Consider the following 13,550-nt stretch of genomic DNA (forward strand, 5'->3'; position numbering starts at 1 on the left):
GCTGGCAGCTTTTCCATGAGCTCTTTGCGGTGTGCGGGAGTAGCCATGTATGTGAAAAACGGCATCCCATTTGAGTCAATTGATGTTTCAAAGTTCTGCACTGAAAAGGTGTTTGTATGCTGCGCAGGTGTGGTTAAAATTAGTGGAGCTAAACTTCTAACTTGTTATTTATAGATCCCCAGACCCTGATTTCAAAACATATCTGCTAAAGCTAGAGGAGGTTCTTGGCTCACTTTATAGGAAATACAAAAAGTTAGTTATATGTGGTGACTTCAATATTAATTGTATAAGTGACTGTGCAAGGAAACGCATGCTGGTAGACCTCCTTAATTCATATAATCTTATGCAAACCGTATTCTTCTCAACGAGAGTGCCAGGGAACAGTAGAACAACCTTAGACAACATTTTTGTTCATTCCTCATTACTACTGTAGAAGGGCATTCTGTTAGCAGAAAGGTGAATGGCCTTTCAGGTCATGATGTGCAAATTTTAACTCTAAAAGATCTTTGTGCTGCAACACATGTTAAATATAGTTATCCACTTTTTAGAAAAGCTGAGACAGTTGCTGTAGAGACCTTTGTAAACCTTATCAAGGAACAAGAGTGGCAAGATGTTTATAGTGCTGATACATAGACGATAAATATAATGCTTTCCTCAAGACTTTTCTCGTGATCTTTGAAAGTTGCATTCCGTTAGAACGTTCAAAACTGGGTACTAGCACAAACAGGCATCCTGGGTGGCTGACTAGAGGGATAAGAATATCTTGTAGAACAAAGTGGCAATTATATCAAAACGTTAGAAACAATCAAAATTTAAATGCAGCAGCCCAGTACAAACAGTATTCCAACGCGCTTAAAAATGTTATTAGGAAGGCAAAAAGTATGCGATATGCAGATAGAATAGCTAAGTCTCTGGATAAAATTAAAACAGTATTCAATAATCACTTCCTGAATATAGCAGGTGAACTAAATAGAAACCTAGTCCCAACAGGGAATCATATAGCGCTCTTAGAAGAAAGTGTTCCGAGACTGTTACCTGAAATGCTCCTCCATGATACTGACAAGAGGGAGATTGCGTTAATAATTAAATCACTAAAGACCAAGAACTCTCATGGATATGACAGGGTATCTAGCAGAATAATGAAGTATTGTTCTATGTATGTTAGCCCAGTACTTAGCCATATCTGTAACTTTTCCTTTAGGAGTGGTCGGTTTCCTGACCGATTAAAGTACTCGGTAGTGAAGCCACTTTATAAAAAGGGAGACAGGGATAATGTTGACAATTTTAGAACTATTTCTATGCCATCGGTGTATGCTAAAGTTATCGAGAATGTTGTATGTACAAGGTTACTGGAGCATTTAAAATCACATAATTTGCTGTCAGATGTACAGTTTGGTTTTAGAAATGGTTTAACAACTGAAAATGCTATATTCTCTTTTCACTGTGAGGTTTTGGACGGATTAAATAAAAGCTTGCGAATGCTAGGTGTTTTCTTTGATTTAACGAAGGCTTTTGACTGTGTTGACCACAAACTATTACTGCAGCAGTTGGACCATTATGGAATAAGGGGAGTAGCTTACAGTTGGTTCGCTTCTTACTTTAAGAACAGAAAGCAGAAGGTAATTCTCCGCAATATTGAGAGTGGGAGTGATGTTCAATCCCAATGGGCACTGTTAAGTGGGGCGTTACCCAAGGATCGATGCTGGGGCCACTGCTGTTTCTTATTTATATAAATGATATGCCTTCAAGTATTACAGGTGATTCAAAAATATTTCTGTTTGCTGATGACGCCAGCTTGGTAGTGAAGGAACTTGTGTGTAATATTGAAACAGTATCAAATAATGTAGTTCATGAAATAAGTTCGTGGCTTGTGGAAAATAATTTGATGCTAAATCACAGTGAGACTCAGTTTTTACAGTTTCTAACTCACAATTCAACAAGAACCGATATTTTGAACAGACAGAATGGGCATATTATAAGCGAGACGGAACAGTTCAAGTTCCTAGGCGTTCGAATAGATAGTAAGCTGTTGTGGAAAGCCCATGTTCAGGATCTTGTTCAGAAACAAAATGCTGCTTTACTTACCATTAGAACACTATCTGAAATAAGTGACAGTTCAACACGTAAAGTAATCTACTTCGCGTATTTTCATACGCTTATGTCGTATGTATTATTTTTTGGGGTAATTCTTCTGATTCAAAAAGAGTATTTTTGGCTCAAAAACGGGCTGTTCGAGCTATGTGTGGTGTAAGTTCGAGTACCTCTTGTCGACCACTATTCAATAGTATGGGAACTCTGACATTGCCCACACAGTATATATTTCCTTTAATGTCGTTTGTTGTTAGCAATATTAGCTTATTCCCAAGAGTTAGCAGCTTTCACTCAGTTAATACTAGGCAGATATCAAATCTGCATGTGGAATGCACTTCCTTGACTCCTGTGCAGAAAGGAGTGCAGTATTCTGCTGCATCCATTTTCAATAAGCTACCACAAGAACTTAAAATCTTAGCAGTAGCTCAAACACTTTTAAGTCTAAACTGAAGAGTTCCCTCATGGCTCACTCCTTCTATTCTGTCGAGGAGCTCCTGGAAGAGCTGAAAAATTAAGCAAATTCCAGTGTTACATTGTTGGTTTTCTTTATTTTAACTTACGACTTGTCGCCTGAATATGTTTCCTATATTTAATTTTATCTGTTTCTACTATCGTGTTATGATTTCATGTATTGACTCGTTCCATGACCATGGTGACTTCTCCTTAATTTGGTCCCATGGAACAATAAAAAAGAGTAGAGCTATCACAAAGTGTACTGACAGACAACCTACAAGTGTTGGAGGAAGAAGAGTAGACAGAGATTTCATTATACCTGTCTGTGTCATAAGTTTAGGGACTGGATTAATAAAAACTAGAGTAACATTTAGCTGGTTGTTCTACTGCTTCAGGTATCCTACATAGTCTTCTCCCAGCTGTCTCCTACGTACACAACTTTCATACAGCCATGCGAAACTGTCAGAAAAGTCCTTCTTTGGGATTCTGTTCAACTCGTGCATCACATTGTCTTTAATGTCGGTTACATCGTCAATGTGTTGACCCTTTATGTGGATTTCCGCACTTTCGTCATTTTGTGAAAGGTTCGTATTTAAATTCTCATCAACCATGATGATTTTTTCCAGAAAATAGTTTTCATCGTTTTGAATTTCAGTCAAGCTGAAGCAGCTTTCACGTGTTGTTGTTTTTCTTTATGAGTCAAGATGTGAATGACAAACTTCCTCTTCTACAAAACATTCTGAATAAAGTGCTAGACTTGTGATTTAGAGGTATTGTTCCATTGGGATTTGTGACACGGCAACACTTACATGCTATGGCTGTACTTCTACTACTTAAAACTGCCTTTTCACAATAACTGATCGAATCCATATGTGTTGATTACAGTTGTTATTTAAAGCTACTATCATAGTAACGCCACTCACATGCCTTATAAGAGAGGAATAAAATCAGTCTCGGTAGTCTTTGATGGATAATGTAGAATGCTCTAAGCGGCGACAGCGTTCCAATTTAGGCACACAATGGAGAAGAGTGTCAAAAGAGCTTCACATTTGCAATTAAGTGACGGGGAGGAGACAGAAAATCTGTTAGAGGAATGCGTGGAATTATCTAATCATCCCACATAATTGTCAGCAACACAGATAATGCAGCATTAGATTCCCATAGGGAGTTAACCATGACGGTACAAGAAACCATACTGAGTTTCACATCACATTCAGTCACTGATGGAGGAATGTCTAAATCAACAGCACCGTGACAGGATGATAGAGAAGAGTACGAGCCCTTAGGGCTGTATATAGAAGGCCTGTATATAGAAGAAGGAATGCAAATAATGTAGGAGCCAAAACAAAGACTGCTGAAGGTACTTCAAATAAAGCAAAACGCATTTGGTCGAAATAAGACTTTATACACAAGAAAAGACAGAAAACCTTCATTACTTGTTTAAAAACAATTAAAATCATCCTCAATGCATGTGTTTACAAGTCATGTTCAGTTTTGTTACAACTTCTAAGCAGAGAGGCGATGACCAAGACAGGAAACTAATTCTTTCCTCCCCAAGTGTTTTAAATTGTGAAGACCATGAAATAAAATTACATGAGACTAGCGTCCTAATCAAAAGTTGTATTACCATGCATGTTTGCATAGAGAGTCGCAATAAATACAAAAACATAATAATTATATTAAGAGAAAGGAATAAGTATATAGATTCTTTGCAAAAACAGATGAACTGTAACGATCGATTACTTGTAATCGAGTATATTCTCACCTGTCAGACACTCAGATACATTCAGCGTTATGTGAAGATAAATGGAGTTCTATATACAGCTTATAATTTCCACATATTCTGGAGTTCTTAAGCTTTCAATGCAGTTCCCAGGGTTCTACCTCTGAAGCTTTATCCCACAGATAAGAACTTAACATTAGTCTTATGCACTGACCAAGTCCTCTCAGTCATGATATTATAATAGAAATTGAAATCCATTTTGGTTGATAACTGCTTCTTTTCTGCAGCCTACATTTAAATATATTTACACAAAGAAAATGTTATTTCCTTAAAGTAATTGAGACTTTCCATATCTTAATGAAATCTAACAAACATGTAATTTGCTAAATACCAAACAATAGTTTGTATTAGATAATACTGATGAGGAGACTTCAACAGATTTAATCCATTTGAAGCAAAGAAGGTAAGTTTCTAAAGAAAATAAAATAAAATAATTAATGAATTTTTAAGATAAATGAATTGCTAATCATGAGTTAAAGTTTGAATAATACCTATAAAGCCTGTGCCTCATTATTACAAGTACCATTAGATTTAGTCTATCCTGAATAATAGATAGATTAGGAAGCGTTTAATAATACTGTACCAGCATTAAATGAATTTTCCGCCAATGCTGAACAGAACGCAAGAATAACTACAAAATGAAATAATTGCTAAGTGAAAAAGGTATAATTATGTTCATCCATTACAGCATTGTTTCTGTTCACTAGTACATCTACATGGATTTGTCATTTCTGAGTGAGATCCATGTGAAAATGATACAATATAAATAATATAAATGGCATGGTTGAATCATAAACATGATAGAATCTCTCTGAAGTTACTTACATCTGGGAATGCATACCACTACTGCTTTTGTTCTGCTTTCATCTTCTTTCCTTTGCAATGTTCTCAATTCTGTTTTATGGTCATCGTTAAATCACTGATTTCAAATTGTTATTTCAGCGAAGACTGTACATTAAGAGTTAGTAATTGCTTTGAAATGTTTACACATACAGGGTGTTTCAAAAGGACTTTACAACTTCAAAAATTCATATAAATTTATTGAAAGAAGATCTAGAGCTGGGTTTAGTGCTAGTTTGTAGGGAAACACATCAAGTTTTTTTTTTTTTTTTTATCTTAAACTAAAGATGTTGTATGTGGCTTCCATTGGTTATCTTGCTAACATCTCATCGGAAGTAAATTTCTTCCCACATTCTGTGTTGCATTGTAAGTGTAACTTGCTCAGTGGTGGTGTAAATTCTTGCTCTAATTTCAGGTAGATAAGCCAGTACAGGAGGCACAAACCCAATATCCTTGGTGAATCCCCATAAAAAAAGTCAAGTGGTGTCAGGTCTGGGGGGGGGGGGGGGAGGGGGGAGTCATGTAGTTGGCACATCATGGTTAAGTTGTCACTTTACTTTAGGTAATCCCAGACATCAGCCAGGTAGTGAGGTGGTGCACCATCTTGCATGAAGCAATCATTTCGTTCTTGGTTATCCTCATCGATCTGTGGTATCAAAAATTATTGTAACATATCCAGATACACTATCCCATTGATGGTTCTCTCATGGTAAAATATGGGCTCTACACTTTGTTCTTGCTCAGTGCACAAAAAGCATTCAGTTTAGGACAATCACGAACATGTGGAAATGTTTGATGTGGAGTTTTCACTCCCCAAATCCTACAGTTCTGTGTGATAAACATGCCACTTAAATGAAAAGTCATCATTAAAGATGATTTTGACCAAGAAATGTTCATCCTCATGTAATCGATTTAACATATCCGCACAGAAGTGCTTGCGTGCAATTTTATCAGTGTCTTTTATCACTTGTATGATCTTCAGTCTGTATGGTTTCAAAAGCAAACGGTTTCTCAACACACACCAAACAGTCATAGGTGGGATTTGCAGTCCGCGAGATGCACACTGGGACATAGGGCTGTTGACAAAATGTTGTCTCACTCGCTCAACGACGTCATCAGATGTGCTTGGTAGATCAGATGATTTCACATGTCTTACCGAGCACCCTGTTTCTACAAAACATTTATGCCAATAGTAAATTGTAGGCCTTTTAGGAGGATCTTTAGTATACTTGGTACGGAAATTACGCTGAACTGTTGTCGCCGACTTCGATTCTTCAAACTAAAACACACAGCTAGCACCCTCGAGTCCAGTGAAGGCAGCCATCTTTAACGCAACTGCCATTAGCGCTCCTTACGGTGCGTTTCGGCACTAGCGAACTACGTGAGATAAAACTTTATGTATTTCCCTACAAATTGTCACTACAATCATCTCTGTAGGTACTATGAATTAATTTATATGAATTTTCAAAGTTGTAAAGTCGTTTTTGAAACACCCTGTATTAGTTTGTATTCTCTACTGATGTAACAGTCTTCTCATTTACAGATGTTGGTATATTACGTAAATGCAAAGTTTTCGACTATTTGTAAAGTTTTGTATCTCTAAAGTACTCACACAATGTCAGTAGTGTTTGTCTCATTCCCTATTATGAGTTTTGTGCAACTTTGTGGTGAAAGTATCGCTGTGAATTTGTGTTTTACCTTTGATCGCCGAGAACAGTGCGAATAGCATTCAAAACAGTAGTAGTTGTGACATCTTTAAACTCCAGATGATAGCCAATGCCTGCTTGAACCATTTTCGCCACATTGTTTTGTTGGTCACCCATGAATGGAATTCCGATTAGAGGAACACCAAAGTAGCCTGCCTCATTCATACTCTGGAGCCCACCTTGTGTAATGAACAGTTTGATGTTTGGATGAGCTGCAGAACAGAAGAACCATGTCGCCTCATTATGCCAATATATGCTACCATTAGATATCCTGACAGACATAAAGGTTTCACGTACCCAACACATCTTGCTGTGGCAGCCACTTGGATATTTTGACATTTCCTGGACGGCCAGGGAGGTCATCTGCTTCCCACTTCCACAGTACCCTCTGTGGCAGCTGCGAGAAAGCCTCCAGGAAGGCCCGACGCTTGTGCTCGGGCATCGTACTGCCTCGGACGTTGGTACCCAGGCTGAAGTAGATGACTCCATTTTCCGCGCCATCAAGAAAACTTTGAATATCCTATGACATTTCATAAAACAGGCTTTAAGTTATACAGCATTAACAGTCATAAGGCCTTGACGTCTTAGATACCATCTTCTGTTCCTCCATTAAATATTACAATACGTGCATCCCTACATAGCCTATTACATTTCTAGTCGTCCATAATATGTATTGACATTTTATTGTTTTATTTCTTCGAAATTCATCGTTCTAGCCCTCATCACCACCCGCAGCTCCCAACCCCACCCTCACACATACTCGTCCCACCAAACAACTGTTTTTTTCAAATGTCAAATTATCTCACTTATAAAAGTCCAGGTCAACCATTACAATACAACCTTTAACGTGATAAGTAATATGTAAAATCTTATCTCCTCTCTTATTCTTTGCAAAGAATCCCTCGGTGGTGCTCCGTCACGGTACTTAAACTGTACACATTTTTTTTTGCACTGTCCAACTGCTCCTGTTTCTTCTACACAAATTTCCCCTCAATCCACACTGCACGCCTGTAAAATGGCTTTCTGTCATACCTACTGTCGTAGGAGCTGCTTTTCCATTGCTGTGTTATTATGGCTATCAGCAAACTTATTTTGTTCAAAAGGCATTATTCTCCTGTATGTGGATATGATATCTCTGTCTTTTAATGAGTTTTTCCCACTTTTTGTACGTAGGTGATTAGTTATTCGTGTCTGCTATATTTCAAAACCTATATATTTACTTTTTTATCCCTGAAACCCATATTTTATATTAACTAATCTGTCCACTACATTTCTCAGTTCTTCTAAGTCAGTCTTACCTTCAGCCAAAAGTCTATGCGGCATTTGAGCTTTATCAGCTTCCTCCAAACACTCATAGTCTTGTTTAACGTCTCATGATCGGGGTTCACAGTCATGCAGAATTGTTTAAAAGACATCATATTCGCCTTTGTCTGTAGGGTATTATTCATTTCACAGTTGCAGTTTCGGTCTTTGGGCAATTTTCAAGTGGAACGGCAAAAGATTTTGCTTCAGTGCATGTCAGACTTTAACATCCTCCGACATGTACGCATGTCATCGTGATGAACAGACCTTTTCACTATAGAAATACAGTAATATTAGACGAATGCGAAACTGTGTACACAATTTACGTCATTTGACGACGTACAGAACTTCGCACTTGTCTGATGTTGCTGTATCTCTACAATGAAAAGGCCTACTTTTGACGTTGTGCCAGAGGATTTGTGCTGAAGCAAAATCTTCTGAAGTACCTCATGAAAATGGCCCAGAGGCCGAATTGGCAATTGTGAAATAAATAATCCCACACTCAGTGGCGAATATGATGTCCATTAAACAAAACCACTGTATTTCTTCTTAAGCTGACGTTCATTATGTCTTCGACATACTATTTAGACAAGAATGGCGATCAGTTACTTCCCATCCTACACCTTTCTGAACGTTAGCATATCTTCCTAGATTTTCCAATTACATAACCTGTAATTGTCTTTATGTTGGACAGTCCATTAGTGAGATGACTGTGTACATTATCCTCTTCCATCTAAAAAATTCATAAATATTATTTTTATTAATAAGCTTAGAAACTGTGCCATGCATGTGCGGGTCTTTTCCTAATATCGTTTTTTTTCTGCTCTGGGTTTGTCTCTGGCTCATCGCTGGGAGATCAGAGGACTCTTGGCCACAAGAGTGCGGACGTAAGCAGTGGCGGACCGGATTTAAGCCCGAGCTAGGTGAGCTATGGGAAATTGACAGGTTAGCAGCTGTGGCGCTTGGAGGTCAGCGTTTACCAGGAGCGTGTAAGCACTCCATTTTGGCCGAACATTGCTGAAAGATGGCGAGCCCACCTGTGGAGTGTTTTTGGCGGAATCAAGACGGGGATTTATTTAACTTGCAGCTATTCAACCGTGGAAGGAACGAGTCTGTTTGGAGGAAGCACTGTGAACCTTCCCTTTGATAAAAGGCATTAATTTTGAGCTCAGTAAATGCATCCTGTTTCCTTTCGCACCTGCTTGGTATTAGTCTTTTTACATCTGTCTGTTGTGAACGAAAGGCGCTTATTTGTGGTTTTGATCCAAAGCACGTTTTCGTAAGTTGTGGCGAACGTGCATCAAGTTTGTTGTCTCGTCGCCATGTCACTGAACTTTCTTCAAGGCGCTTTCATTAATTTCAATCTGTAAATTTCTTGCCATGATCTTCCTTACTATTTTCCTTTTTAGGCGCCTTGTATTTTAGTCCCTATTACTGCTTCCCGTTTTAATGAAAATAGTGTTGCTTTGAAGTTGTCAGGCTCTGCTCGTTTTTGAATTTCATTCAGATACTACTTAGCCCTCAGCCTAGTTGGCTTTGTATAGTACTTAGGCCTACTGGAACTCGTGTAGTGGCTTATATTTAAGTATAGTAAGGTTTAATTCTATCTGTATGTGTTTGACGAAGAACAGGCTAGTCTTTATTTAATGAAATTTTTGCTAAGAACTTCACTGCATGCTCTAACGGATCCGGTGATATTCACCAGTTTTGTAATACAATTGTTGAAAAGGTATCTATTTTAGTAAGGCAGCTGGGCAGTTGATTACATCAAATTCGTATTACTTGTCCTTTGCTGCCTGTTTGAAGAAGCTGAGTGGATGTTATATGTCGTCCCTTTATTTGCGTTGCTACCTGCCAGGTCTTACACATTGTGTTTGTGTATTTGATCGGCTACTGCTTTTGTTTCCCGGTCGTCCCGAGGTTAGGGGTTTACCTCACTTCAAACTTTTCAATTATCTAGGCAGTAGGTGATTTAATATAAATGGTTTCTTTTAAATTTTCAAGTAAATCTAAGAAATATCGTCTTTAAGATCAGCCTGTTTCTTGTTTCGTCATTTTGTTGTAAATCTCAGTACGTAGTTACTTATGCATTCCTTGCGATTTAGGCAAATTTCAGGCAAACCTTTGAACACTTTCACCGGCTATAAACCTTTTTTGCATGGTCAACAGCCATTAATTCGATTAAGCTGTACATGTTCTTATTTATCTGAATACTACTGAAGTTTAGTACATGTAAAATTTGTGGTGCTTTTAAAATTTTGTTTTGCTTCAACATGGACCGTTTGGTGAAGCTGCTATATATAGTCATTGGTTTCAGCATTTATGTTGTATCCAAGGTTCTCGGGTGTCCAACCGGATCCGTTCGTGGGACTTCTTCCATGTAAGAATATTTGCATCTGGGAAAGCTTCAAGGCCACCATAATCACAATGATTGCCCCACACAACTGCAAGTGTCAGCCATGTACTACCTCCAAACACAGCTTGTACATCACATGTGAAGTTCAATTTGAGTCCACGAAATACATTTGGACCTCCAATTAGTTGTTGTTTATTAAACTGACCAGCCAAGTCAATATCAATTGCCTTCAAAGAACGATAAACAGAAACGCTGCGCCGCCAGCGACGACGCCATGCACGTCGCAAAGGCATTGCTGTGGCACGTTAACTAACAGAACGTAGCAAGCCAACGCCCAGCGAGACCCAGAGCTATGCTTCCACACTCCTCGACGTTCGCAGAGCGAATGACGCTCCGTGCTGCGGCGCAGCGTGAGCGCTGATAAGACGTCACGCGCCGCTTATCGTGACGTCACTTCCGCTGATAAGTTTGATTTTCGAGCAACACGGCCCTAGTAAAACTAGGGGCCGTGTTGCGTGAGCCACGATATTTCGGCGGATAACCGTTCCGCCATCATCAGGTGGTGCTGATGGAATGATCTGTTTGCGCTGTGTCCGTGGTATTTATGTCCGTGGGGTCCCGAGTCGTACCCCGGTGCGGGCGGCCGGCGGGGCGCCGCGTGGTGGGAGGGGTGGGGGAAGCTGCAGCCACGCCCGGTGCTAGGCGCAGACCATCTCCGTCCGCCGTGGCGGAAGTATCTCGCGTCCGCTCGTGCCGTTGCTCTTTGATGGTGTTTAATAACGGTTTCCAGGTCTTGCTAAGTTGAAACCCGATGTCCCTGTTGATGAGGTTATCTGTTACTCGAATTTCTTCTTGCGGAACACGGTCTCCAGGTGTTTGAGCTCCGTTGGCAAGTTCTGTTCATCAGAGATCGAGTGTGCTCTATGTACCAAGGTGTTGAGCATTCGATTAAGCTGCGCCGGATGGTGGCAACCGCCAAATCCAAAGGGCCTTCCGACAACAGAGGTGCACCAAGAACCGAGATGAAGAACAGCCCGAAAAGAAAAGCAAGCTCTGGCCTTTCTGCCGTTTGGTGGCAACGTGTCGTCAAAAATAGGTAGACTGTTAAGGCGACACAAGATTGACACAGCCTTCCGGCCACCAGCAAAGATTCGTGACCTACTAGGAACGGCAAAAGATGACGTAGGGCTGAAGAAAGCGGGCCTATACAAAATCCCGTGCGGCTGTGGCAAATCCTACATCGGCCAAACAGTTCGCACGGTCGAGGGCCGATGCAAAGAACACGAACGTCACACCCGCTTACGCCAACCCAGCCATTCGACCCTAGCAGAACACTGCATTGAAACCGGACACACAGCGAAATTCGAAGAGACAAAAATCCTGACTGCCACAAGTGCCTACTGGGACAGTATCTACAAGGAGGCATATAAATTCGAGTAACAGATAACCTCATCAACAGGGACACCAGGTTTCAACTTAGCAAGGCCTGGAAACCGTTATTAAACACCATCAAAGAGCAACGGCACGAGCGGACGCGAGATCCTTCCGCCACGGCGGACGGAGATGGACTGCGCCTACCGCCGGGCGTGGCTGCAGCTTCCCCCACCACTCCCAACACGCGGCGCCCCACCGGCCGCCCGCGCCGGGGTACGACTCGGGACCCCGCGGACATAAATACCACGGACACAGCGCAAACAGATCATTCCATCAGCACCACCTGATGATGGCGGAACGTTTATCCGCCGAAATATCGTGGAACTTCGACGAACGGATCCGGCTTGACACCCGAGAACCTTGGATACAGCACATTCGCCAGGAAAGCCTGAGATCTCATAGCACTTATGTTCTTAATCTATAGTTATTTATTCCCACTGCAACTGCTTACCGTATTGTGACACGCTTTTATCATTGGGTCCTAACCCATTGGTGCAGTTGATAAGAATAATTTTCGAATGGTATTGCACTATTACTCTGTTAACTGTTTGTACTGTACCTAATTGTAACCTAAGTTAGTCTGGCTTACCAATGAGACATATGTTTTATTGGGTCTAAGCCAATTGGTCACCTTCTAAGTTTGTTATTTGATTTTCTTACTGTCATTCCCCTATTGGAGTATTTTTCTTATCTTAAAGATTTTGATTGTTTTAATAACTTCGTCCGAACAGGCTTTGGAAGTCCCAACGATAGCGACCGACCGCTGCGTCATTCTCGATCGATAGGTGTCACTGGATGCGGATCAGTAAACTGCTCTCCTGGCCGTTGTCAGTTTTCGTGGCCGGAGCCGCTACTTCTCAATAATTGCTTCTTTTCCTCTGAGTACTATTCCAGTCTGTAATTAACAGTCCTCATACACCTAGCAGATTTATTCGTGCCTTCTCATGTTTTCTGGAAGTATGAAATTAAGCTTCTAGTTTCATAAGGTTTTGACTGTCATACTACTGTGTACAGCAACCATTAGTTTTAGAAATTTCGAAGGTGTCTCATTGACTCACGCAGACTTGTTTCAGCTCCTACCAATCAATGCTCCATCAAACACTGGGTATTTCACAGAATAACTTATTTGTTCCACGTCGAAATCCTCCTCCATTTCTACCACACTAAAGTAGAGAGCTATTTTCCACCAAACGATCTCACAGTATACTGTTGCCAATAATTTGTCTTGTTTTGCTCTACCAGTTTGAATCTTGTTGAGCAGCAGACGTACTATGACTTTTCCAAAATTAGATAAAATCTTCCAGTCAACACCTATTCCAATTTATTTCTCGTGATTTCTTTTAGTAACTCTTAAAGTCAAAAGGCACATAAATTCAGATTATATATTTTGTAAGTTCGAAGAAACTGGCGATTAAATACAATTAGCCTCTAATAACAATATTCAGAAACACAGAATTTAAATATGAACAGTGTGGAGCAAAAAATAAAAATTAACTGGTATTATAAAAAAATGTTCAAATGTGTGTGAAATCTTATGGGACTTAACTGCTAAGGTCATCAGTCCCTAAGCTTACACGCTACTTAA

At 40.0% G+C, this 13,550-nt stretch overlaps 1 protein-coding gene across 1 annotated transcript in view; it reads right to left on the bottom strand.

The window, feature by feature from the left end:
* LOC124605758 (UDP-glycosyltransferase UGT5-like) overlaps window positions 1-13,550 on the bottom strand; it is a 72,594-nt gene that overhangs the window by 9,410 nt on the left and 49,634 nt on the right. The window contains exons 5-6 of the mRNA XM_047137644.1: window positions 7,171-7,393; window positions 6,866-7,085 (exon numbers count right to left, since the gene is read on the bottom strand). Of these exons, the coding sequence (XP_046993600.1) occupies window positions 6,866-7,085; window positions 7,171-7,393 (443 nt within the window). The remainder of the gene's footprint in view (window positions 1-6,865; window positions 7,086-7,170; window positions 7,394-13,550) is intronic.

This window comes from Schistocerca americana, chromosome 3 (genome assembly GCF_021461395.2).
Source record: "Schistocerca americana isolate TAMUIC-IGC-003095 chromosome 3, iqSchAmer2.1, whole genome shotgun sequence".
NCBI classification, from domain to species: Eukaryota; Metazoa; Arthropoda; class Insecta; order Orthoptera; family Acrididae; genus Schistocerca; species Schistocerca americana.